The sequence below is a fragment of the Anas acuta genome, chromosome 1 (genome assembly GCF_963932015.1).
Source record: "Anas acuta chromosome 1, bAnaAcu1.1, whole genome shotgun sequence".
Lineage (NCBI taxonomy): Eukaryota > Metazoa > Chordata > Aves > Anseriformes > Anatidae > Anas > Anas acuta.
Window position 1 is genome coordinate 90,147,949 of NC_088979.1, and position 27,865 is coordinate 90,175,813.

A 27,865-nucleotide genomic window follows, 5' to 3' on the forward strand; every position below is an offset into this window, starting at 1 on the left:
GGGAGCGGCTCAGGCGCGGCGCGGGGCAGCCCCGCGGAAGGCCCCCGCCGCCCTGCCGCCGGGTGATGCAACCCGGCCCCGCGTGCGGCAGCGCCGCCGGGGCGCCGAGGGCCTCGCGCATGCGCGGGGCGGGAGGGCCGCCGGGTAACGGTCGCGGGCTGAGGGGGAAGGGGGGGGGGGAGGCGGGGCGGTGCTGAGCTGAGGTAACGGCCGCCCTAACGGCCGCCGCGGGGATCGGGCGTCGCCGTGGGATGCGGGGGGGGGGTGAAGGCGTCAGCGGCGGTCACCGCGCGTCCAGCGGCCCGGAGATGGAGGTGTGTGGGGGGCGGCGGGGGGGCGGGGGGCGGGCCGCCTGCCCGTGTGCGCGCCCAGCGCCGCGGCTGTAACGGCTGTAACGGCTGTAACGGCTGTAACGGCTTTAAACATGTCACCGCGAGCGGGCCGGGGATCTCCGCTGGCCGCCAGCCTGGTGCGGTTCAGTGACAGCCCGTTCGTGCCCTCGCTGCTGGCTTCTGGAGGCGGGGTGCTGCAGGGGGCAGATACAAGGCCCTGCCCCAAGCCATGAGCTCTTCTTTTATACCCAGCAGCCCCCAAACCCCCCCCCCCAAATGCACGCTGCGTTCAGCAACATAACGTGCTCACAACATAAACGTGTTAAGAATGGAATAAAACCCCTGATCAGTGCTGACAGCCATTTTAGAGACTTAACAGAGACTAAATGCCAAATTCACAGCCCTCCCCCGTGGGGAATTGAATTGACTTCTCCATGGGAACTTCTTAAAGGCCTAGGGGAGATTGCTGCTCTAATAGGATTTCTTCAGTGATCAGAGCAACTGGTTTCACAATGAGTAACCGCTGTCAGATGCATCCACATTCATCAACAGCGGTTTTGCTTACTGGAAAATGTGGAGGTTCCCAGATTTTGCCCGGCTAGCTGCTCGGGTGAAAACAATAGGTCTCAGGCACACAGCACACATGTGATTGAAACGCGATGATGGAAATCTGTACAAAACTGGTATGCCTGGTTTAACAACGCGCGTAACCTCCCACTTTCACAAATGCTATTCCCATACTTTCCTGCTACAAGATCCAGGAGTGACTCCTGCTGTATATACCCGTAGCAAATACATTGCCGGCATTCTTGTTTTGAAGAAAAGAGTACAAGAATGTGGCAAGAAACCGTACGATGATGATGTTGCCAGTGACAAAATGTATTATGTCTTGCAACCCAGTAATTCTGCACAAAAATAAAACACATTTACATTTCTAGTCTTTAATCGGGCCACATGATGTTTTACATAAGAATTGTAAATATCTTGCTTTTGGGAGAAACAATACATGCTTATGACAGATAGACAAATTACAGTGAGAGTGCGATGTGGTATTTGAATGTAGTTGCCTCAACATCAGGCATGAAAATGAGCTGAAAATACTAGACTCTACAGTTACTTAGCTATATACTTATGCAATAATGCAGTGCAGTATAAAATTACAGAAACAGCTTTTGTCACGTTTGCAGAAATCTTTAGAAATGATTTAATCCCTGCCAAGAATTCTGCCAGGAATGGGAAAAAATACACAAATGGTTGCGCCTACTTTAAACAACGAAATGCTACATTTTGCATATTCTGATGTTTTGTTACTAGGGTTCACCGTATTTGTGAATATGTGTAGTATGAAGAAAAATGAAAGTCTAAAGACTGCAAATGTCTGATCAAAACAAGGTAAAAACCTTTATAGGAATTGTCAAGTATATGATACGTGCATGCTTAAATTTAATGTCTAAATTATAGAAATGGAATAGTGAACCGCATACTAATAAAACTCAAAAACTTAAGTCCAGAATTATATTAATTTCAATAGTCTCAGTTAAGCCAATGGTAACTACTTCATAACCGAGGTTGTACAGATACCTAAATGAGAGGAGTCAACCTAAATCTCTATGTAAATTAGTATTAAGGTAGTATTGACCCTACTCGTTGCTGTCTGGGGCCCAAATTTAAGAGTCTCACATTTTTAGTTAGGAGACCGAAGCATTATTAACAAGTTATGGCTTTTACAGTGGAGGTAAATTGTCTGATGTGGAGGAGGAGTGGTTTTTTTGTTAATACTCTTTAATACTTTAACGCATGTTTTAATAATGATGAGAACAAGTATGTAAAAATGGCTGGCTTGCTTTGTTTGTTTTTTTGCCAGGTTTGAGGTCCATTTCTATGGCAGTGTATAGGAGAGACCCGAAGATCATCTCACACCTCAGCTTGCCACAAACTGCAAACAGCAAAATGACAGTCAGGTAAAACCAAAACAGCCCTGCTAGCTTTTTACACCCTCCCTGAACTATGAAGGCCAAAAGTGAAGAGGGCAGAGGGATGCACGGTGTTTCAGTTGTGTGGTTTCTGCATGTGTGGAACGTATTCTGCAGTGATTCTCCTTGTCAAAGTGTATGTGCTTGATGCAGCAGAGGACATAGCCTGCGAATAAGGGAGAGCCTGTCTTTCGGAGGCAGGAATGGTAGCAGCTTTGGAATAGCGGGTGTGTAAAGGTTGGTTGTCTCTCCGTAACTGCACAAGTAACAGGTTTTGAAACTGTGACCGGGGAAATGGGGCAAATTTACTGCGTGAGTAAGCGCGTGAGGAGGAACGGTATGAAGCTGGCTGAGTAGAGAGAGGTCAGGTCACTGGTTCGAGGGAGTGAATGGGAGCAGGTTGTTTGCAACGTGGAGTAAGTAGGCCATGAGGGAGCAGCAGGAGGTCAGTTGGACAGAGCGGGAATAGCAGCGGGAAGTCTTTTGTGCAGCTGAGCACGGAGTAACTAGTTGGTTGTGTGAAGCTGTGAGAGGTGGGATAGACGTTCAGGTCGGGGTGGCAGTTCTGGAGGAGCTGCGCTGCTGTTTTATTCATCGAGAGCGGGCCGGGGGTGGCGATGAACGGCTGAAAACTGGCACAAAGGGGATGGGAACAGCAGTAGGCACGGGGAGGATGGCAGCGGGCGTGCAGCCTGTTACAGCGGGGAAGGCTGGGTTTGCTTTTGGCCTCGTACAGCCAAGCCAGGAGGTGAAGGCCGGGCCACGGCCAAGCCCCGTGCAGCCGGCCCGCGCCCGGCGGGGCTGCCCGTGCCGAGCGCGGCGGCTGTGCTCAGCCTGCGGCTCCCGCAGCCGGCCAGCTGCGAGGGGGAGGAGTTGCGCCAGCTCCGCCGAGGGCTCGCAGCCGCTCGCAGCGCGCTCCGGTGCCGCATCCCCGCCGGGAGCCGCCCGGCCGTGCCCCGGGGGCCGCCGCCAGGCTGGCGAGCCGCGGGGCCGCCCCGAGGCGCGGAGCCCCCGCAGGTGGCTGCCGGCGGGCGGGGAGCCGAGCAGATGACGCTCCTGGGCACGGCTCTCCCGATCCCCGGCGGCCGGCGGCCGCTGCTCGCCCCCGGTAAGCGAGAGAGCGGCGTCGCGGGGGCCCGGCCCGGGGAGGCGCCGGGTTCCGGGGCGGGGGAGCGGCGGCCGCCTTGCGGCGCCCGGGGCGCGGCCCCTCCCGCGGGCTGCCCGCCGGGCCGCAGGTGGCGGCGGAAGTGACGGGCGGCGCGGGGCGCCCGCGGCGGGGAGCATGGCGCCGGGCAGCGCCGGGCAGCGCGGGGGGCGGGCGGCGCGGAGCGCCCCTGGCCGGGCGGAGCGGGGAGCGGCTCCCCCCGAGCGCGGAGCGCGGGGAGGAGGGAGCTCGGGGTCCCCCCTTCCTCCTCCTCCTCCGCCGCCGCCTCCTCCCGGCTTCGCCTCAGCCCTCGCCCCTCTCCCCAGCCCCCCGGCGCGGCCCGCCGCTACCGCCGCCTCCGGCTGTATGCTAGGCGGAGGGCACCCTCTCCTCTCCGCCGGTTCTGCGGGAGGAGCCGCGTCTTCAGCGCCGCTGCCGCCCAGAGGTAGGCGAAGCCGCCAGCCGCGCCGCTGCCGGCAGCTCCGCCGAGGGCGGCCCGGGCCCCCTCGTCTCACCCGGCCTCCGGGGCCCTCCTCCTCCGCTCCGCCCGCGGAGCCCGGCCGAGGCGGCGAGCTCCGTGCCTGCGGCCGCAGGGGATAGGGCGGCGGCACGGCTGGGCCGCGGCGGGCTGCCGGGAGAGCGGGGGCCCCCAGCGCGGCGCCGCGGGCCCCGCCGGCCCTCCTGCCCCGTTGGTCGGGGCCGCTCAGCCGTGTGGGACGCGTCGGTAGGAGAGCTGAAGTAGGTCAGCCAAGCGCCTGCCGCAGGAAAGGACTACTTTGCGATCGGCGGCGTTAGAAAAAATACTGGTTACTGGTAGCGGGAGTAGCCTGCCACTCAGGATTGGTACTGGGGCTTCGACCTGTTTTAAACGTCACTTAAAAACTTGAAGTCTCTTTCATTCCTTTAAATGAAGAATAGGGGAACCATAAAGCTGTTACCCGATAAAAAGGCAGAGCTGCTGAAGTGTGGTGTCCTGTTGACTTGCTTGTTGTGTCATATACTTGTTCCTAGGACATAACCCAGCCCTTTCACCACCATCACCCCAGTTCACACTTGGATCCCCTTGGCATACCACTATGCGTCAACATCCTTTCTGTGTTTTTTCCTTCCAACACCTAGCCAACGTGTTTAATTTCTACCACATGTCCTATAAGCTTTCCTACCGTCACTCATCTCCTTTCACTTTCCTTAATTATATCCTGTAGCTGGTTTGGATCTACACGTGCTGATCTGCCTTTCAGCAGGCGAAGCAGAACAGATAAGTTGAGCTCATGCTGGAGGTAGTACTGGGTCTTTTTGTTTGAGTAGCTGCCAATTTGGTGCTGATTTGTAGAAGTTTGAGACTTCTGTCCTGACAAATTAAGTTGGCACTTGACAGTGGGGTCAAAAGCTGTGCATCTTGGACAAAGAGCACAATCTCATCATTCTTATTTTCTCAGAGGACTACTAAAAAGCACAGCTGAGTTAGCAATAAATTTACTGATGATAACAAACAAGTCGATGAGTTTTAAGAAGTAGTTAAGATATCCTAAATTTAATTAAAAATAATTTTTATGAAGTAGTAACTTACAGCTCATTACCTTTTATTATGCTAAAATTGTATGTAATAAGAGCCTAAACACTTTGCTGTAAACATGTAGGATTAGATTTTGGTGACTGAGTAGGAAATACTTAATTTGATATTTTCTTGTATAAAATCCGCTGTGATGATGTTCATAGTATGTTGACAATGAGAAAATCACTGGTCAATATCATTCTGACATTTGATATAATCATTATATAAATTACAAATACATAAATAATGTTGACACTTAAGGTAGGGCGGTCCTTCTTTGAGAGCAGCGGCAATTCAGTTTTCATCCCTGCCATCATTTAAGTCTTACATATTAGTGTTACAAGTTTTTCTTGTTAGAGACGATTCTCATTCTTATGGCTCTATTGGAAATATTTTAGACTGCATGTCTAACATCATGTTAGACATCGTGTCTGACATCAGTAAATGTAGCTGGAACAGCATTGGGCTGTGCTTGTTCTTAGCTCTGGTGCACGTTGTTTATAAAGGTGTAGCTGCAGTGATAGTTTAGCCAAATGGTTTAAAAATCTCTCGATGTCTGCGAGGTGCAATTACGTCTTCCGCCTAATGGGCAAACTATGCAAAACTAACACATATGTCATTAATGTTAATTCATGGGACAGAAACTGAGTTTAGATTCAGTCAGGCGAGATTAAACTGGTCAAGCAACTGCAAATGTCTGGCAGTCTTGAAAACTTGTCAAGCATCCACTTTCACCAGACAACTTTTGATTATCATCCTAAAGCTTGATTTAAGGGCTCATCCGGTGAGCATATTATTCTTCTCTGGTTGTTAGCATTGTAAAATGTGAAGTTTCTGACAAAATCTGTTAGTATTCATCTAAATTGACTGTATGCGATACCTACACTCTTCAATAGAACCATTTAGTTTTAAAGACTATTTTTTGTGTGTGCATTTGGATTCTTCAGTGCAGAAAGACTAAATTGGGTTGTAATGCTGTTTTTTAGGAACAGCAAGCAATGTGAGTTGAGAACCTTATCCATTATGAGTACATATATCTAAGAGCAGCAACACATCTGCTTTGGGTTAGAGGTTTTTTCAAAACAAAAGGCTCCCAGTACTGTACGCTGTGGTTGAAGCACACTTCCAGTGTGACGTATAAACATGCAGAGCTGAGACGATCCATATGTCATTTAAGTATGTTTGGTTATAACTAGTTCTGATAACACTTCTAGCTTAACTATGATGACCTCACAGGCAACTGATCTGCTGCAGAAATGCTGCTGTTGAAAGCTGCTGTGGATTGCTTGGAGATAGCAACACAGGTAGAGACTGTCGGTGTCTGATGTATGCCGCTAAAAGAAATGCCTTGTGCAGTGGCTAGTTTTCAAGAGTACCCAACTGTTAGCTTCTGAAGTTCTGGCAGCATTGTTCCTTTGGCTCTGTGACTCTTAAGCCTGCAACTCTTCACTTCTGAAGTTAACTGGATGCTTCTGGAATTCTCACCTCGGGCTGGGTGAAGTCCTCAGCGTGAACTACCAGATAATGCTGAGAGGTTTAAGAAAAGTTGTTCCAAAATTTAGGATTATAAAGGGTTTTACACATACAAAAACTTGATGTGCTTCTTTGTTTCCTGCATCTCCAATTATTCTGGCAATGGAAAGTTTTGATATCCACTCTTACTGATCCTTCTCACTTTTATATAATTCCTTCCATTGCACTTAGTGGGGAACTGTGAGGAAAAATGGTGTTTTAGACAAAGTTTGGTGGGTTTAGTGTCAAACCATATAAATAGAGGCCTAATTTGGGGGATAAATTATCTATACCGTATAAACATGTTTATACACTCATTACCTATCTGCATTCAAAGGCCCATTTTTCAGTGACCAGTGTATACGACTGTGAAAGTTTTGCTTGTAAGTAGTCTATTTTCACATATGTGTATAAAATCTGACTATGGAGAAATGTTGCCTTAGTGCAGGACAGTGTTGTTTTAAGTAAAGTTAGTGTGAAAGAGTGCTCCTCAGAGCAGTTTTTGCTATGTGCTGCGCTATATAAAGCGTACAGACTGGCTTTAAAATTTAGGTTGAAATGCGTGCATTTGACAGATGAAAGGAATGGGATAGATTGAACAGATTTCTGTTTTTTAAGCTCTGTTTTAGTACTTTATGTTACCAAAACACAGCTATACATGTATATGTCTTGTGAAATATCTTTTTGTGTAACCTGGAGACGGTGTTCTATTATGTGAAAAAAACATGGTTCAGCTGTGTTCACATAGATGCTTTCTTAGAATTTCTCTGAGGTAGGTAGAATGAACAAGTAGTTCATATGAAGCTTGCTAGTTCTGTCTCAGCATCACAAATGAGTAATTAAGGAACAGCAGGAAAGGAAAGCAGAAATTTGCCTTTCAGATGCTGTTCCTGATCATGTCAGTGCTTTACTGGGACAATACATTTCTATCCCTAGACAGTGCACACAGAGTTCTGTATTAAATACAGGTGCTTCTTTTTAGGGTGCTTTTTTTCAGGAAGTACTGCTTTTGGATAGATATTGAAATCAAGAAGGGCATAAGCCACAAGTAAGTATTCCATAACTTCTCAGTAGCCTGTGCATTTAGCCTCCATTTCTTCTACTTGTGACTAAAAGCTTCAGACCCTGAGGAAAGAAGGTTCTCCTTGTTCGGCAAGAAAAAGCAGTCTGGAGCAGGCTTTTCAGACATTTATTACAACTGCAGAATAAAGATGAGAAATCAATGTTCCAAGAAAGAGCTTTTACAGTCGCAGCAGAGTAGACTGTAATGCATTATGTGCTGAAAGAGGAAGAAATGTCAGGAAAAGCTAACAAGGTTGAGCGTATTTGTCTTGTTTTTTTTTTTTTTTTTTTTTTTTTCAGCAGAGAATCTTACTTCCTGTGCTGCATTACACTGATCAGCTCTGTTATGCGCAGGACAATGCAGAATGTCAGCTTTAGGGGGTTTTTCCCTTTATTGTTTATACGTTGGAATTTTTTGTTCCATTTTCGTACAGATCACTGTAGGCTACATGTCTTCTGTCAAATCAAGTGTGCTATTGTGATTTGCATGGGTGGAAAAAAATCTACCTCTGAATTTTGCATTTTTATTGAAAGTAAGAAAAAATTGTTACGTTATTGTCTTCTGGGAAATAAGCTGCAGCATTTGAATAGTGCATAGAATTACATCGAAGATTGCAAGTGTCTGCGTGGGAGGAATAGGATAGCTGTGCTTTAGAAAAATGACTTCCTTTGAGAGTATTTTGTATTGCTTTTTAAATGTTTGAGCTACCATGTTGCTGTTTGCTTTTGACTTGGAATACTAGCTATAGCAATGGAGATTTTTACCAGTTGGTCATAATATGCATTTAACTTTTACTCTTTCAGTCTCTGCTGAAGACTCTATAGAAAACTATTTTAACCCCTTGTTAAAGTATATTCACTGGCCAATATAATTTTGAGTTTTAAAGAAAATTGTGACTTCTGATATCGTGTATGGCTTTATACTGGAAAAAGAGTATTTACTCCTTTTGTTTAATAGAGGGAGATGAGTAGTCTTCTCCTTGTTACTCGTAAAATTCTGAGGCTTCTTTAGATGGGGTTTTGGTGAAGTCTTATTTGTGTGTCTTCCTAAGACATCCATTAAATGCAGTGTGATGTTTGGGAGGAAGCATTTTGAGGTTGAAAATTGTAGACTTGCTAAAAATAATGTAAGCAGAGATGTGAAAAGAAAGATTAAGTGACTTAAAACATCACATTCTCTGAAACATTCTGAAATAATAATTTCAGAGTGTTGACTACCTTGTTACTGTTGAGTTTTGTGGCTGACTTCTTGTTTTAATATATTTATTTATTTATTTATTTATTTATTTATTTTTTTACCAAATAACCACTTCTAGGGAGATGTGAAAATTGGAACCTAATAGGCACTTCCTCAGTGCATTTTTTTTTTTAATTGCCTTTTGGTGATTCCTACCACCTTACTTTTTGATAGATACAAATTTGAATTGTAATAGTTTATTTCTGATTTTTTTTCTTTTTACTATTGTTTAATCAATTTAAAAAAAATAATTAAAGCAATTGCTATAAAAACACCTTGATCACAGAATCAAGGGATGGCTGAGGTTGGAATAGACCTCTGGAGAGGTTGTCTGGTCCAATCCCCCTGCTCAAGTAGGGCCATCTACAGTCAGTTGCCTAGATCACTGTCTGATGCTGGGTTTTGGATATTGTGACTTTATAAAGATCATTAAAAAGATCACCTGACTTGCTCCTCTGGAGTTGGTGCTTTTACCTTCTGGGATTTGTCTCTCTTTATCTTTGCTTGCTGACTTCTCCTTTTTTGTTGCTTTGACGGTGATAAGAGCACCCTTTTAAAATCCCCGAGTTCCTCTCGTTTGCAGAGTATGTATAATGTAATTATCCTTCTCAAGTTAAGGGCAAAGGCCCCCAACATGTCTTACTGGTGTTGTTCCTGTGTGGTGTTTATGTATGCAGTAACATATGTACAGTTTTGAAGAAACCCCTTCCACAAGATTGTCACCTGTGTGATGGGAAATCCCATTGTTTTCAGATTATTATATGTTGCTTCAGTCACCTGGGGAATGTTCCTTCTCTTGTGACTTTTTTGTCCTTTTTTATATATATATGTGTGTGTGTGTATATATATATATATATATTTTTTTTTTTTTTTTTTATTCTTCTGTTATTCTGTTCATGTCTCACATTTGCAGATGTCAACTGTCCTTCTGTCCTGTCATCTCCATTCACCTTGGAGTTGAAGCTGAGGTGTATGCCTTAGTTATCTTCTAAAGAAATGTAGCTAACCCAGCTTTGCTGCCTTGGATTCCTACTAATCTTTGAACCCCGTGTCCAGTTTCAAACCCGATGGAGAGGCAGTTGTATACAGAAGTTGCTCTATATTTTGTGAAAATGGGGAGCCCATTTAAAGCCTGTTTAAAGTAACCATAAAGTTTCATAAAGAGAGAAGAATTTAGTGTGAGCTCAGCTACTGTTAGACATCAGAGAACTGGAGGTGGACAGGGAGGTGTTAGAAGTGCTCTAATGAAAGAAAAAAAAATCTAATATTAGTGCTTGTCTTTTATTTGATATCACAGTTCCTATTGGAAAGCAAATTACTGAAGCCAGGTTTTATGTTTCTTCTTCTGTTTGTTGCTTCTTTTTGAGATGTTAAGGGTTAGAAGAGGAATTCTATCCTTTCCTGCTTTTATACAAGAATTATCAACAGCTAAGCGGAAAATATTTGATGATGATTTACCTTTCTGGAGTTTACCTTTCATGGATACTGGATCACTGGAAAGTATTTGGGTTGTCAACTTTGTTCCCTTGCTCCTGCTCTAACTTTGAGGAATTTGAATTTTGCTTTAAGGCCTTAATTTGCCTGAATTGCTCCTGGCCTTAACTCTATTCTATGATTGTCAGCAGGCTTCAACAGTGTGGGAGTGGTGCCAATTCCACAAGGCGCGGCTACAAACACCCACACACCACTGTAGTTTTGTGTAGACAAAGAAAATCTCAGGTTTTGTTTCCCAGAATGGGTGTGGATGAGTTAAGGAGAGGAGGTGATTATCTGTTCATGGAGCCTCATAAAATACATTGCCGATAGAATGGCAGCAGTCAGGATGCGGTGCTTGGGGTGCAACGTGCTAACTGCTCTCTGAAGTTGTGAAACCTTGGCCAATCTGGTCACTCTCTGGTTCTGTTTTTCCCCATGGTTTATTTTCTACCAGGCTTAAGAGCTGAATGGGTTTTCCAGAGCAGTCCAATGAGCAGCAGAAGTGGCACAAAGTAGGCAGCAGAAGCTTAGATTCCAGGTTGAGGACAGAGGGAGAGTGGAGCACACTATTGCCCTGTGAATAGTGATAAATTGTTAGGTTGGTTCAAGCTGTTTAACGGAACTGCACCCTAGCTAGACCCCAGGAAGGTGAGCAAGATTTTGACAAATTCTTGGGTTTTGAGTACTTTTTTATACTGCTTTTTACTGATTATTAATCTTCCTTAACTTTTACAGGGCAAGATGCTGCTGGTCTTTATTTTCTTTTTGACTTAATTGTTGCTGACCCTAGCTTGCACAGAAGTAGCACTTTAAAAAGCAGTTAAGCTTCACTAAACACAGTAGATAGTATATTATTTATTGTGACTTGATCCTGTCAGTGCTTCCTGTGGCCTTAAGTATTTTGTAGTTTATAAATCTCATTATGTAAATAATTCTGAGAATAAGAAACAAGAGGGAAAGTTGGACTATATTGTTGTGGGACAAATGAGACACAGAAAACTTAAACAGTATCTTCGAATTGCGGAATGTTTCATTTCCCAGAAATAACTTTTGAGTAAATTGATGTATGTTTTTAAGGAGAGTAATTTTATTTATTTATTTATTTATTTTATGTTACACCTCGTACAGTTCTTTTGCAGCTTGGTTCTGAAGTTAAGGAAGTTCCACTTCCTTTCTGAAACCTTTCATATTCAAGAGTGTGTTTCATTGCTCTCCTGAGATACCTTCTTTAGAAAGACTGGGGGGGAGGGGAAGGAGGGAGAACAATGGTGAGCTTTTTGGTATTGTATATTCATTATCTGACCACTAGGTAGTGTGGAGTGAGGAATTACTTTGGTATTATTGCATAGTTCTTCTTGTTCATCATCCTTTCTTTAAAAGGAGAATATTTGGGGGTGAAAAGTATTTAAATTTTGAATCTTAAGTTGTTTTTTCCGGTTAATTTCTCAGCTGAAGATAAAACCAAAAGGATGGGGAAGACTTTTAAGTCTTAGTGAAAGCAACTTCAGTTAGGATTTATCTGGTCAGGAAGAGTTTGTGATGTGTTCATTACTAGAAATAAAAATTTATTTTTATTTTTATGTTTATTTTTTTCCCCCAGGTGATTCATGGCAGGGGACGTGGAAGGGTTTAGCTCCTCCATCCATGACACCAGTGTCTCTGCTGGATTCAGAGCACTGTATGAGGAGGGATTGCTTCTTGATGTCACACTTGTCATTGAAGACCACCAATTTCAGGCCCATAAAGCACTGCTTGCCACCCAGAGTGATTACTTCAGGATTATGTTCACAGCTGACATGCGGGAACGAGATCAGGACAAAATCCATTTGAAAGGTCTGACAGCTACAGGCTTCAGTCATGTCCTCCAGTTCATGTACTATGGAACTATTGAACTGAGTATGAACACTGTTCATGAAATCCTTCAGGCTGCCATGTATGTCCAGCTTATAGAGGTGGTAAAATTTTGCTGCTCTTTTCTCTTAGCTAAGATCTGCTTAGAAAACTGTGCAGAAATTATGAGACTCCTGGATGATTTTGGTGTAAACATCGAAGGAGTCAGGGAAAAACTGGACTCCTTTCTGCTAGAGAATTTTGTGCCGCTCATGTCCAGACCTGACTTCCTTTCATATCTGAGCTTTGAGAAGCTCATGTCTTACTTGGATAATGATCATCTGAGCAGATTTCCAGAGATAGAGCTGTATGAAGCTGTTCAGGCCTGGCTGCGCCATGATAGAAGACGCTGGAGGCATACGGACACCATCATTCAGAACATCAGGTTTTGTTTGATGACACCATCCAGTGTTTTTGAGAAGGTTGGTGCATTTGAAAAGCAATAGACAGGATTCATCATTTAGCTAGGGCAGCATGCCATTAAATAGGTAAGATTCCCAGTGCTGTTAGGAGGAACAAAAATATACCATTTATTTTTCTAGTATACCTGTAGAAGATAATCGGATGACAATACTTTAAGATGTTTATTAGACAATAGTATGTACAGTGGCTGGAGAACAGGTAGGTTTACAGTACATGTGTTTTAAGTGATTTCATGTGGAAAGGATGTTTTAAAACAAGGTCACCTGTATCAAGTTTTATTTTAATCATTCTTGTTTTCTACAAGTTGCTTCTTGCTTTCCAGAGATTTTGGGACTGCACGTGTTATGTAGGGCATATGTCGTGACAAATGTTACCAATATAATCAAAGCATTCTGACTGTGGAGTTTGTGTGTTTTAAGTACTTTTTTAAAAATTCTAATTGTTTACAAATGAAAAGTGTCATCTGCTGTTAAATCTGCAGGGTGTTTTTGTTGTTATTGTATCTTCAGTACTTGTGCTGTTACACAGAAGTTGGAACTAAGTCCCGGTCCCTCAAAGTTACACGTGCAATTGATTTTATACAAGACAAATAATGCAACCAAATGTGATTGACAGTGTGAAACATAATGACCTCGAATATCAGAGGAATCTTTGTAATAGGTGATCTAAAATTTATCTGATGACTGTGTATGTTGAGGGTCTAAAAGAGAACTTGCTTTTTCCACTGTTCTGTTGAAGAATAGATGAAAAATGTTGTTCTTTAGTTCCTGATAATCTCAGGAATATTTATTGTCAACAGTAGAGAGCTACAAAACTCATAATCAGCTCTCTCACAGGCTAGTAGCAGTAAAGGTATTCAAGTTAAGAGTTACTTAATTTGTGCTATTTTGTTTTAATTATGTTATTAATTTTGCGCGATCAGACGAACTTTAATTTGTATGTTTTTCACCTCCTAATGAATTAATAGGATTTAAGGCCCTGTATTGGGCCTTAAATGGGTTGTTTTTTTTGTGTGTGAATTGAGTAGAGAACTTAATACATAAAATATATTGGTGATCCTGTATTAGCCTGTGGACATAAAATAAATCTAATTACCTAGAATTGTTTCAGAACACTAATGGAATGTTTATATTGGGTTAAAATGTTTCCAGCTAGTAAGAGCTGGATTCTGCAAGATACCATGTGGTGCCTTGTTTTTTATAAAGCTTTTACCTTTTTATGTAATTTAAGCCTTTCAGTAGGAAAACTGTTAGGATTCACCAGGTATTCTTAAAGTCAATTTAATAGGTTAAGATTCATGTGGAAGAGGCTTCAGCTCTTTGAGTTTTGGGGATAGAAGTTCAAGGATCAAGCTGTCTCCCATGAAATTTCTGCAAGCGCAAGTGAAAAGTGTGTGTTGATTTTTAGGGTTATATTCAGGTGTAACTTCTGAAGTTGGTTTTTGATATCACTGGTATCTGTCCTGCATACAGGGCTTTTCATGGTTTCTGTTGGCAGCTACCAAACAGATAGAACTTAAGGAGAGATGCTGTTTTCAGTGCCCCAGGTTATATACCCACAGGTAAAAGCTGTATCTGTGAATGCCCTACCCATAACTGTATGTGGCAACGGAGAGACACCAGTGCACTTTCTACAGGGACACAGTGCTATGTTCAGCACAGGGAAGCACAGCTAAATATGCATGTCATTCGTCACTGCAGCTAGAAATGTATTTGTCTTTTGACCTGCTAGAGAGCACTGAGTAATCCAACATGACAAGTGACAAAGGACATCTGCAGCTGAAGCCAATGTAAAAAAAAACAAAAACACATATTTTTTTTTTAATAAAATAACATGTCAGTTAACTGTTCTGTCAGTAACTTGAGGAAAACCTGTGTAGAAGGGGGAAGATATTGATTACTCTGCTTTCCTGGAGATCAAAAATCAGACAAGAATTCTTCCTTCTGAAGCCAGCGCATGGTAAACTCCTGCATAAATGTACCAAATACAGTCTGAGGCTGACTCTTACGGTTCAGCAAGCTCAGAATTCACAATACACTCACTGACATGTCATATGTACTCTTATGTAACCTTTCTAACAGGCATTTCTGAGATGCCTGTCATTATAGTACATAAATAACTTACATAACATAATTTTGCAAGTTGCAGTAAGGATACTTTTTGCCTCTTAGGCCATTCTGTTTCTTACAGCATTTTTAAAAAGAGATTTACAATCTGAGTGGGATGCCTTGTCTTTTTAAAAAGGAATTGATGAGTGACTGAGTTAATACCTCACGACTGACATGCATTTGGGATGCACAAGAGAAGGTGTGGTTTGTTTGCTTGCTCTAAACGGTCCTGGAAGAGCTGCCTCTAAAGTAGGAATAGGTACTTTGTTGTTTGGCTCTTAAAATAGATGTATGAGGAAAATGGAAGGATAAATATAAGGATTTGGAGAAATTGTTGGAAAAGGAAAGGTTCATGACTGAGAAGCACAAGTTCCATTAGACATTACATTTGCCTTTATTTTAAACCTACCCATAGCTCTTGTAAGTCTTTAGGCAAGCTGAGTTTTTCTCTGTTACTGTATGCAACCATGTTATGCTTTCCCTTCATCTTTTGATTTCGATCTGTGTACTGCTCAGATGTAAATGTTTCAAAAATCTCTGTCCTTAAATCGTGGAAGTTTTTTCAAATAACCATATTTTAGAGTGTGTTATGACTAGTCCATGCTGATTTATAAATTCCGAATTTAAATCAGAAGCTTACTAATCACTAGGTACCTCAATTTGTACTTTAGAGCTACAATGAAAAGCACATTAATTAGTCCATCTTTGAGTATGTGCTTTTCGGTATCTAGCAAATGATTGCTTTTGAAAAGATGGCATTATAATGTTGTCCTTGTGATTTTTGTCTTTGATAAATGTATCTGTCTATAATTTTTTTTCCTCACCTCCATATCTAGTAAATTACACATCACTATTTTCTACATATTTAATATTCTGAGGTTTAGAATAAGTGTCTAGTGGATAAGGTTAGTGGTTCCCACTTCTCTTAAATAGGTGCTGCACGTGATATTTTTCTGTCTGAAGGTTATCTCTGACTTGGATAGACTTGCTAGCAGTACTTATTATGTGCTGAGCACCTCAATTCTGGCATATAGATTTCTGGTTCTATAGGAGAGTTCTTGCTATTAGATTCTAGCTCGGCTGTGATAATTTTTCTTGCTGCTCCTTTTTTTTTTTTTTTTTTTTTTTTTAACTGGGGAGACACTCTGAGAGCACTGTTCTTGCTGCACAGTCTTTTTGTCTTTTTACAGCTAGGCTGAAAAGCACTACGTGATTTGTAGCACTCGCAGAATAGCCCTTCAAAGTCTTATGCAGGTACTGACCAGTTTTCACACTGGCCATGGGCTGTAACAAAGTAATCACCCATGCTAGAGAAAGGAAAAGTTAAGTACAGCAATTTACCTAGTGTCATGTATACTGATGTTGGGTTGCAAAGTAAATTTGGTTGCTGCCCTTTTAGAGACATACATGTAACTTTTTAAATTTGACTGAATTTTGACTTGGAGTAAGCGTGCCAGAAATTTAATCATGTTTGTTGACAGGCTTGTAATCGTGTTTAGAATATGGCCAGAGATAAGGAGATGTGAAAATAGTATGAATTATAGCAGAGTTGATGGATCTTTTGAGTCAGCCTAATCGATATTAGCATAGTTCCTTCTGTAGGACTGGTAAAAACTCTGAAAGATTTGGATGGTTCATAAAAAAACTCCACGATTTCTAGCTACATAAGCAGAAAACTATTTCAAAGGTCATAAAATTGTACCTGAGTTTTTTAAAATTGCTAATTCTGAATGTGTAAGTGAAGCAACTCAAACTCAACTACCAGGCACGCAGAAGGTATGCTACGTCTTTCCAAAGAAGATGTATGTAACAGATTTCTAGAGCTAACTCCACCTTTTACTTGCAAAACTATTAAAAAATAAATAATCGAGATTTGACTAGAGAATATCTACCTCAGATAATAACATGTTAAGAATTAGTTACTGAGTTTACAAATAAGAGATGTTTATTTTGGCCACTTCAAAAGCAGCCTTTCTATATTATTTTTTGTAAGCTTTTTACTAAAAGACCAAGTAACAAAAATACAAATAGAGCGAGAGTGGTAAATGGCTGCTGGGAAAAAAAAAAAAAAGCTATGCTTTGAAGGCAGACTTCTGTTAAAGGAAATTTACCCTGCACTTCATTATCTTCCCTGTTAGAGGGGAAAAATAACACTGACATAGCACGGGGTTTATCTGATCCTTTATAGGGCTTGCTTTTCAGACTAGATACTCTAATGTAAAGGCACATATTTTGGGTTTATTTCTTTTCAGAATACAGTTAGAAAAATTCCTTTACTTGCATGCATTGTGATTCTGCAGGAAAATAGTCAGTGATGAATAGTTGCTTTATTTTAGAGAATCAGAGCTCTTTACTGAGTATCTCATGGATTCAAATTGAAGAAGAGAAAATGCATTCCAGCTCCAATTTACTATGCCTGGAAGGATGGTGACAATTTTGGTAAAGTTTTGGTATTGGCTACCTGTAGGAGGGCTGTGGAGGTGAATGGCTTTTAATTATTTTCTTCATCTTTTCTATGGAATGAAACACTTCATTTTGTTCATGCTGTTTTCTGACTGTGTACCTAGAAGTCTGACTGTGAACCTCTGTAACTAGTAGATGGTGCAATGACGTACTTCTCCTATGGTTCTTTGTGTAGCTATGTCCCAATATTAATCCTGTATCCCAGCAGAACCTCTAAGAAGGTTTTGTCCAGAAAACTGAAGAATAATACTGGAAAGAATGAAAAAAAATCACAGGAGGGAAGACTTATCACCTGGATTAAATTTCATTTTTATAGTAAGACTGGTGTTGGTAAGGAAGTCTGAATCAAGCTTTCTGTGAGACCCTCCAGAAAGAGAACAGAAAGTCTCTCTAAATTCTGGGAATGCTGTGAAGCACTTAACATTTTTATTATCACTACAGAGCTGATGGTATACTTCTTACCACGCACGTTTGTTTTACTTCAAATTTACATCTCCATCTATCAGATGTTCCACACAAGCTTTGAACATTCTCTTTAATTTTATATTATATGTTGGTAACTAGGTGCATGTTCTTTCTAGATCTTCTCCATTTGAACTTAACAGAAAAATATGGTCTGCTATTAAGCACTTAGATATTTGTTGGACAACTACTTTTTCTACTTCTAGACTACTTCTGAACACTGAGGGATTTCCATTAGCATATTTTTGGTATCAGACAGCAGTTCGCACAGCAGGCTTGTTGTGGGCCATGCTTGTAATTTACTGAAACTAAAACATATACAACTTTCTGTTGTATTTTAACCACCAAACACATACATTTTAATGCTTGCTTCCCTTTTTGATTATACACGCAAGTAATTAAAGGTATTATAAAATTATTCCAAAGTGTAGGTGTATAGGAAGTTTTCCTTACTGTGATCTGGGTAGGACTTTCAAGTAATTCCAGATCTCACACAGACGAACACAGGTGAATGTGAAAGTGGGCAAACTGTCCTACAGTTGCCTTGCCTTTGTTCATATCAAGCAAGCATGAACAGTCTCTACTTGTTCCTGTAGACACATCCCACCATTCATCTTAGACCATCATTTGAGCCTTGGGAGAAGTACTGTTCCTATATGGCTGAGGTGGTGCTGGTGAAAGGTGGAAGGCTAGCAACACTGATGTTTTTCCCCACCAGCAAAGTCTAGGAAGCCTCCAAGTACCTTTTCTTCCTAGTGTATAGATAAACAGCGTACCACCCTAGTTTTTGTTTCTGAATATTGTAAGAATTCCCAGTGCTTACATATTTTCTTCTGTTTAAGATTGTCTGTGTAGCTAATCAGACATAGGTCAGTCTGAGAGGATCGTTTATAACTGGTGGTTACGTTTGCTTCTTGATGTCTTTCTTACTGGTTTAAGGTAAGAGGTTGAAGCTTTGCTTTGATGTTAGTGCCCTTATCAAGAGAAGTAGTGATAAACTACTGAGAGATGGGCTCCTTGGCCTTGAGAGGCTGTCTCTGAAATAAGATAGATCCCTCATTTCTTTTCGTGTACTCTCATGGTGTGAGGTTTAGGCTGTCTAAATAAAGGAGTAGAGTGACGAGGATATATGAAGCTTATGCCAGTTTCCAGCTGGCATTTCCATTTCTAGGTCTAAAGACAGAATTGTAAAGACAGACGGATGAGGAAAGAAACACCACCTCCCTTCTCAGCCAGCCTTTGATGGCATGCTTGTTTTATGCACGTTGATCTTCCATAATCTTCTAAGAAAACTTCAGATGCACATAGGTGGAACAAAAATCGTCTGTCTTTTTGTTTAATTCCAGAAATGATTGCTCCAGCTTGGATGCAAACAGTGTGAAATTGTAGTGCTGTTCTAGAATTTGAAAGTAACTTTTGAGGATACCCACCTTGTTTGTCATTTTTGTTTTACTTCTTTGTATTTAACTTACTGTTTATTTTATTTTATTTGAATCTTTAAGTCTACCTGTGTTTGGGATGTGGCTTGAAATGATTTTTTTGAAATGTTTATCTGATAGCAGAACATCGTGGTTACTATGCAAGGAAGAGAAGCGATTAACAGCAAGCTAATGTAATTTGCATAGTCCTTGTTTATGGAGCTATTTTATTCACAAGGTATAAACAATAGTTGTTTCAAAACTGCTTTTCATATATGTGAAAACTCATTCACACCATAAACACCTAAGTGGTGGTCTGGGCTTTTGCCTCCTGGGAATAGGAGGAAGTGGGGGAACAGATGTTGAAATAGAGTAGTTTCTGATGTTATTGTGTGGTTGCCTTGAAATTTTGGAGTTACCTGACACTTTTTCAGAGCATTGCTCCTCTTTTTGGAGCTGGTAGGAGCTAAAGGTATTGAGAGTGTTAGAAAGCAATCCTTTTTTTTTTTTTTTGTGGAAGATACTTAGAATTAGGATCGAATCTGATAGAGGATTTGTGGGTTAGGCAATATTTGGGAATGTGTTTTTTTTTTGTTTGTTTGTTTGTTTTGTTTTGTTTTGTTTTAGAGGTATAATTCAGAATGTTGCATATAATTCAGAATGTTCAGAAAGAGTGAAGCCTCTTTGAAAAGAGTCACATGGTGACTGAGGGCTTCCTGGAGTTACATAAATGAAAACGTTCAAATCAGATGATATGTTTTGGAATCATCTCCAGACCAGTTTCAGGAACTTAAATGAGCTTAGATACTAGGTAGAGGCCTGGGAAGGTAAATTACAATCATTCTTTCAGAAAAATCGAGCAGAGAGAGCTCTTTTCAAATTGAGAGATGGCAGCAGGAAGGAGAGCTTCATGACTAGGCATCGATACAAAGGTTTTAATGCTCACTGGGGAAGTGGTAGTTCAAACCTACATCTGCAATTTACCAGTAAAATGCACAAGCAAAAGAATATTTGTTGATATATTTTCCTCTTGTGTTGAAGGTGTGTGTTAACCTGTGGAGATGCACAGAGGGGGAACCGTAAGGTAACCATGATGAAAAGTGGTTAGTGTGATCACATGCCCTGAAGGAAGGGGTTTGTGTACCTTCCCTTTCCACCACGATTAAATGGCCCTCTGAGCAGAGCCTCGTGTTTAGGAATACCTGCTTGGGCTCTGTGGTGAGAATTCATTAGAAATTAGTCTAAAGTGGGCACAGAATGGGTGTGTAGAATGTTTTTCAAAACTAGGACAATGGTGCGCTTTTAATTTTGGTACTTCTTTGATTAAGCAGAAGATGAATGAGCTTTTACGGAGAAGGAATAATGATTTTTAAACTAGGGGACTTGAGTTGTGCATAATCCCTGCTTAAATTTTGCATGCGAGTATTCCACTGAACCTGTTAGCCACCGCTGTTAATTTCTCAAATGCCTTCTGGATTTTGGATAAGAGTGCATTAGCTTAACCTTCCCTACACAAATGCAATTGCTCTCGAGAATACCCGAATGAAACTAAGTAAAATAATCTTTTAATGACACATAGTCATTTAGATTTTCTGGAATGTTTCTCTTGGTCAGAATTTTAATATCTTTTAAATGTATTCATAGGTAAAAACATCAGAGTTTTATCGATACTCCCGGCAGCTGCGACATGAGGTTGACCAAGCCATGAATTACTTTCATAGCGTTCACCAACAGCCTTTGATGGAAATGAAATCGAACAAAATTCGTTCTGCCAAACCCCAGACTGCTGTATTTAGAGGAATGATAGGACACAGTATGGTAAACAGTAAAATTCTTCTCTTGCACAAACCGAGGGTCTGGTGGGAACTCGAGGGTCCTCAAGTACCTTTACGACCAGACTGCCTTGCCATTGTCAATAACTTTGTGTTCCTATTAGGTGGGGAAGAACTGGGGCCAGACGGTGAGTTTCATGCTTCATCCAAAGTGTTTAGATATGACCCAAGACAGAACACTTGGTTACGAATGGCAGACATGTCTGTCCCACGGTCTGAGTTTGCTGTTGGAGTGATTGGGAGGTATGTTTACGCGGTGGCTGGGAGAACCAGGGACGAAACGTTTTACTCAACCGAACGGTATGATATTACTGAAGATAAATGGGAGTTTGTGGATCCCTACCCAGTCAATAAGTACGGACATGAAGGGACTGTGCTTGGGAACAAGCTGTATATCACTGGTGGAATTACATCATCTTCAACCTCTAAGCAAGTGTGTGTGTTCGATCCCAGTAAAGAAGGGACAGTAGAGCAGCGAACGAGGAGAACTCAAGTGGTCACTAATTGTTGGGAGAACAAGTGCAAAATGAATTATGCGAGATGCTTTCACAAAATGATTTCTTATAATGGTAAGCTGTATGTCTTTGGTGGTGTCTGCGTGATTCTGAGGGCTTCCTTTGAGTCTCAAGGGTGTCCGTCTACAGAGGTTTACGACCCAGATACTGATCAGTGGACTATACTGGCTTCTATGCCGATCGGTAGGAGTGGTCATGGTGTAGCTGTTCTGGACAAACAGATAATGGTTCTTGGAGGCCTTTGTTACAATGGTCATTACAGTGATTCAATTCTCACCTTTGATCCAGAGGAAAACAAATGGAAAGAAGATGAATACCCGAGGATGCCGTGTAAGCTGGATGGCTTACAAGTCTGCAGCTTGCACTTTCCTGAATATGTTTTGGAGCATGTTAGACGTTGCAGCTAAAAAGGAATGAACAACCCGGTGAAATTTGAAAAGCTGAACTCCTTTGTCAGAAAACACAAACCAGTTGAATTCCTTCAGAGACATTAGCTTGTCTGTATGAACAACTGCTAAATGCTTCAGAGAAACGGGGATGTACAGGGAGAGTTCTTACCACGTTTATTGGAAAAGTCAATAGTTGGTCTGATATTGTAAAAGCTTTTTTTTAACAAACATAATTGTAAGTAGGAGAAAGAAAAATATATTTTTGGGTGTGTTTACTTTTTTTGATAGCATTTCATGTCCATAATACATTTTTTTTTTCTTCTATGGCCATGATACCACACTGCTTCTGAAATCAATTGAATTTAACAAAATATTTGTGGAAAGAAGAGAAGAAAGACTTTATTCTCATTTTTTTTATTGAGCATCAAAGTAAAACTCATTAGCTATACTAGGGTACAGCCAGGTTTAAAAGAAGAAATCTAAACCATTTTTGTGTTTTGTGTTGTCTTTGGATGCTTTTCCCATTAATTGCAAAGTATTCTCAAATCTGCTAGGTGTTTCTGTTTTCCCTTAAATACTTTCAAGAATAATCCTGACCCCTTTGCATGGCTTTTTTCCTGGTTTTGTACAGTAGTACCAGTGAGTCTGCCAAAACGCAATTTACACGTTTTCTACAAAATTGAAAATGGAACTTTTTTTATTCAAAACACTACTGTGCTGCCTTTTATTGTCTGCATTGTGTTTGTTGGTGAGTAAGATATTTACACACACATGCATACACTGTAAAAAAAAAAAAAAATCTTTTCATGTGCAGCTATATTTTAACTAGTGCACAGAGTCAGCCATATCTGTTGAATTTAAGGTATAGTATTTTCCATTCATAAACTACATAATTCAAAGTTCTTAAGTAACTGGAGGCCTCATCTGGTATCAAATTCTCTTTAGCATATACTGATTGATTCAGTAACTTTAAAATCTTTACATTGATTCTACATAATGAACTGTTAATAATTTGTTATTTTATAAATTATTTTTTAAAAGTAAACATATCTTACCTGAGTTTCTTTTATGTTTGAATGTGCTGCCCAGTCATCATTTTTATGAAAATGGAAAACGTAAGTAAGCAAATGCACAACGGCACGGCTTTGACCCACGGTTATTTTCAGAACTGGGTGTACTATGTTTATTCTCAGCAGTGACTTTGCTTGTACTTATATTGGAGTGGTATAATCTTTTATTACTATTAATTTTTGAATTATCAGCTGCTGTGAACTACTGTGTTTTAAAAATCTGGAGCCTCGGTGGTTGGATGGTTGGTACCGTTTATGTTTCTTTTACAAAAAATCACAACAACCTTCATACCTATAGCTAGTGACCTCAGAGTGCCTGAACTGAGTGAGCTGTGTGGTCCAAGCGGGCATTTAAAAAGTCCACTGTGTTAACTTGCAGATACTCAGACTACATGGGTAAGAATTATTTGCCAAGGCATAAATAATGATGAGTAATTATTTAATCCTCATTTTCTCTAATTACGTGAAAGTAGTCGCTTCTAGAATCCGAAGGAGAAACGTGTGGAAGTCAGAGGCTTAGTTCAGACATGTAGGGGCAAAATGCTGAAACGTGCACCTGCATATTTTGTAAAATCTTACGCTACTGTGTTTTTCTTTAAGCAAGAGACTCTACTTCATATGCAGCAATGCAAGTCCACTTTATACAGCATCTTCCAGTCAGAAATCACTGTAGAAAAGGAATGTACTGTACTCAGGGAGCTCAAAAGAATGCACTTACAGAGGGACCAAAATCACACAAAACGTCCTGTGTTAAAAATAACACCTACTTGCCTAAACTAAATCTGAAATCATCCATAGAAGTTAAAACAATGTCTAAAACTCCTTATCCATATACTTAACAATACCTTTGTAGCAGTTATGCTGGGTTCAGGTGTGAGGATCTGGAGCTACATGACAAGTCAGTCAGCAGGATCTTTTCCATAAAAAATGGTTTATTGATAGAGTATTTTCTTTCCATAAGTTTTAACAGAAAGAGAGAATATATGCCATCATAGCTGTGGTGATCGGTTATCTATGTCAGTAGTGACTGGACCAAATATTGATATTCAGTCTTCTGATGCAGACTGGGGTTTGCAGTTATATTTAATTCTTTACTGAGTAAGAAATATAATTTAATAGTTTAACTTAAAGCCAACTTGGTTTACACTAAAACCTCAGTTTCACTATGAGATGTCCGTGAACATCGCCCCACGTGGGCGCAGAGATACCTGATTCCAGGAGGTGCTGGCTGTGCGCAAGTAAAAAATGTTCTGCTGTACCTATCTCATAGGATACTAGGGCACAAGGAAAAAATACTTTTTTTTTTTTTTTTTTTTTTCTGTTCATAGTCTATTTCTACCAGCGTGTTTCTTAAGTGTATGGGGCAGCAAAAATCTAATCCTGCTCAAGTAAGCTTTAATGGGCATAATGGGCATGGAGTACTTTACCAGTCAGTCTGGGGAATGGATGTGGATGGGAATGGAAACCTGGTCTTCCGTGTTTCAGGTGTACTAACTGCACATGGCTAAGACTCGATTAAAAATAAGGATGGAGGTGTCCCAAATAAAGTTTTCAGCTCTGCATTTAAGTACCTTGTTAGTTTTGTGGGCTAAGCAACTGCCAGTGAAGTCATTGGTGAGTATCGACACCAATGTGAACAACCAGATCATTCTTAGGTGCTCTGCTTTGAAGCAGATACAGTCTTCAGATGCCCAGTTCTGGAAGCCCTTGTTCAGGACTGCAATTATTCCATGAGGTTTCGACTCGCACTGTTGGTTTCAGCTTCCCTGAAGTTGTGTTTCTGTCGAGAAGCTGGCTGTAATCATCAAACATTAGGAATGACTGGAATTTGCTTGGGTTTAGAGCGTGTGTGGGTATGTGAGAATGTTATATTAATTTTGTTAACATTTCTACCATGCTTTTATTGTTTCAAACACAAAATATAAAATTAGCTTACATTCTCTTTTTTTCCACTGCGGTGGGAACTTCTGAGCCAGTCGTTTTTATGTCCTCTCTCAGAGAGAGATTTTATTGAAAGTTGCTCTTTGTATTTTCTTTTAGTATTTAGCTCCAGATCATTTAATGTTTTTATTTAAACAAAATTAGTTTGGCTAAAAAGAACTGCTTATTGCTATCAAATTTTAAGTGTTATGAGTAAGTTAATATAAGGAGGGTTTTAAGACCATCTAAATGCCTCTCATTCATCAAGGGAAAGGTAAGTTACAGTGTTTGATCAGTAAGCTTGGGAGGTTCTTCTATTTCCTCCCCACCCTTAAAAGAATACCAGCAAATCTGATCTTACCTACATAGAACTTAATGTATCACCTCCTTTTAAATAGCAAGTGTACTTGCCTTTAATTTTAAAGGTGGACATAGTGAGTTACAGCCTAGTTGATTCACATTTATACCAAAATGTATCAGCTCCTTGTCTTAATGTAGCACCTGGCTCCAGGAAGGAGGTTTGTTTCCAAATGAGCCAGAACGGACAAAATGTGTAGTGCTTCTGTGAGTTGGTTAAACACTGCCAGTTGCCATTCAGCATCCTGCCATGTCTGTTTTTATGGGACAGATTACTCTTTTCAAAGTACCCCACAAGGAAGAATTAGCTCATTTTTTTTTTCCCCACAAAGCGTTGGCAGTAGTTTCATAGCGGGAGGTATGAGGTGGGGAAAAAACCCTTTTGAAATTCTTTCCTCATCGATTCAACCGGAGGAAGGCAGGACTTGATTTTACAAAGGGTCAGTGCTCTTTCAGAAAGCATCGCTAGCAAGAAGGGCTAGCAGCAGCATAGCAGGTACCTGACAACCTGCTTTTGTGTTACCTTCTTTTGAAACATGGATGCCCTACTTTCTGCAGCATGACGGCGTCCTGCTGTACCTAGTTCTAAGGGGTTGGGACTTTAATATTGTGCTGCTCTCTGAGGCCTGCAGCCGTTTTTTCTTATGGACCTCCTGCCTTACAAACACAAGTGCTGCCTTTTTTCCTGCTGATGATACAGTATTTGCATCGGGGATGAAGCACTGATGCTCAGGAAGCAAAGGGTAATATTCAGCTGGCACAAATTATAGGAAGTTCAAAAAGAAAAACATTGTTTAACTCAGTATGTCCATTCTTTTGCAAAATGAAGGCAAGCACTACGAGGAGATGCGAATGGCTCTTTAAAAATAAACTTCAAGCTTATGTCAGTTTTGTAAGTGGCAGTCTTTTTTGGAAATAATCCCATTTGTAGAGGTGCCTAGCCTTTTTAATGCATTTTTTCCATACAAAACTAAAGCAGTGAATTGGGCTCCTCATTCTTTCAGCACTTCAACTGCGTTCTTCACGTATGTGAACAGTCCAATGTAAAGAAAACAGAACTGTGAGGTACTTCTAACCTAAAGACACAAATGTTATAAGCTGTGCTTAAGTATTTCCAGGGTTGGGTCATCAAAGAAAACATCCGTGTTGTTCTTCATTTAATAGAAAAAAAAAAAAAAGTGAAGTTAACTTGAATAAGCGTGGTCCATCACATGTGGCAGGGCTCACGGAAGGAATCTGGGAAAGAACATAACTGGGAAGTACGCGTAACTCGTTTAAAACAAAGCTTGCCAGTGTCCTGTAGCTATCTTGTTGAGGTTTTAATGTTTGTAAAACAATCTGAAGCTGCTTAAAGTAAATACTAATGACTATTTTTGCATCTGTATTCTATTTTTGGAAGATGATAAGCAACTTAGAATTTCCCTTTGTATGGATGAACTTCATAAAAGCATCGTCAATGTGGCAGGTGGCAGAAAAACTGTTTTGTTTTTTTTTGTGTACAGCTTTCCTGGATTTCTCTCTACTATTTTTTTTTTCCACTTCCCAGATTTCAATTGATGTTTATACAGTCTTTTAAAATAACTCTCAACGATCAAATATCTTTGGATTAATATCAAGTTGGTAGCTAGGGGAAAACCACTTCTATTTGCAGGCAGTAGTTTTTATTTATGGCTCTGGTAGAAAGCATTGGTGTAAGTCCAGGAAATACAGTGTTACGTAGGGCTGTAAGGCTATATGTAGGGGGCTTGTATTACCTCAGTGGAACCCACCTAACTTTCATGTCAGTTATGGGAACAGGTGGAGGGGAAGAGTGAGCTATGTTTTTTATTTTAAATATTTTCCCTATATATTGTTATTTTTTTAGATCTTTTAAAAATATATTATTATATGCTGAAGAATGCAATTCTGCTATAGGATCCCACTTGTTTCCAGTGTACGATATCAGATTGTTTGTATCGAGAGGAATGTATTTGATAAGTTAACAGGAAGAGTTATTTTCAGAGTCTGCCGCGTTTCTGTCTAGCAATTGGAAATACTTTTCCTATATAAAATTAAAATTATATATATATATATATATGACCTCATATGTACATTTGGATTAACTGTCTAATGACTACCCCAGGGCTGCTATAAACTCTGAATTATTTAAGAATTGCCTCTTTTAAACTGTTTAAAAAAAAAAAAAAAATCTTGTATCTTTTTGGCAGAAGGTAATTTTCCCTAGCTATGGATACAGTATGCTCAGACTTGCATATGCGCTGTGTTTGGTTTTTAAACTGAAAAAAAGATGTATAAAATGTGTATAAAGAAAAGTGTAAATAAAATATTTTTAAGCTTTAAATGCTCTTGTGTATACTTTCTAATACTTAGTGTAGTGTACCTGGCTTGCAGGACTTTACTAATAAACAACAAAAATGGGAACTGAGGCCAGCATTTCATGTTCCTCAGAGGCTGGGAGAAGAGAAGGTCCAACCAAATCTATCAACTACATGGAATTGGGGGCTCTGAGACAACGTGCATTTATTACACACTTGGACCCTGAAAGCTAAGTCCTACCACTTTGAGTTTCCCATAACAAGGTATTAATTTCAGGATTGATGTATTGGATTAGGACAAGATTTGATACCAAGAAGGGAGGTAAAATGAAGGAGGTTGTGATCCTTGTTTTCTCAGGCAGGCTGACGTAAGCCTTCCTTGTCAGTCCCTTGACACATTTTTCCTTTTCTC

General features: G+C 40.7%; 1 protein-coding gene across 7 annotated transcripts; it reads left to right on the plus strand.

Moving 5' to 3' along the window:
• KLHL15 (kelch like family member 15) lies at positions 1-27,479 on the plus strand. Of its 7 annotated transcripts, none has more exons than XM_068687225.1 (5): positions 1-144; positions 1,647-1,724; positions 2,197-2,293; positions 11,892-12,603; positions 20,700-27,479. In XM_068687225.1, exons 4-5 carry the CDS (start codon positions 11,899-11,901, stop codon positions 21,807-21,809), a joined length of 1,815 nt encoding a protein of 604 aa, XP_068543326.1. In that variant the 5' UTR covers positions 1-144; positions 1,647-1,724; positions 2,197-2,293; positions 11,892-11,898; the 3' UTR covers positions 21,810-27,479. The 7 variants fall into 7 exon arrangements, with proteins under 7 accessions (XP_068543326.1, XP_068543343.1, XP_068543308.1 ...); XM_068687233.1 differs by lacking the exon at positions 1-144 and adding an exon at positions 185-203; XM_068687216.1 differs by lacking the exon at positions 1-144 and adding an exon at positions 196-314.
• Positions 27,480-27,865: the final 386 nt, after the last annotated feature.

Coding starts and splice junctions, on each gene's coding strand:
- KLHL15 (XM_068687225.1), top strand. CDS start 11,899: ATGGCAGGGGACGTGGAAGGGTTTAGCTCCTCCATCCATGACACCAGT. Junction 12,604..20,699: donor CATCCAGTGTTTTTGAGAAG/GTTGGTGCATTT, acceptor ATGTATTCATAG/GTAAAAACATCAGAGTTTTA.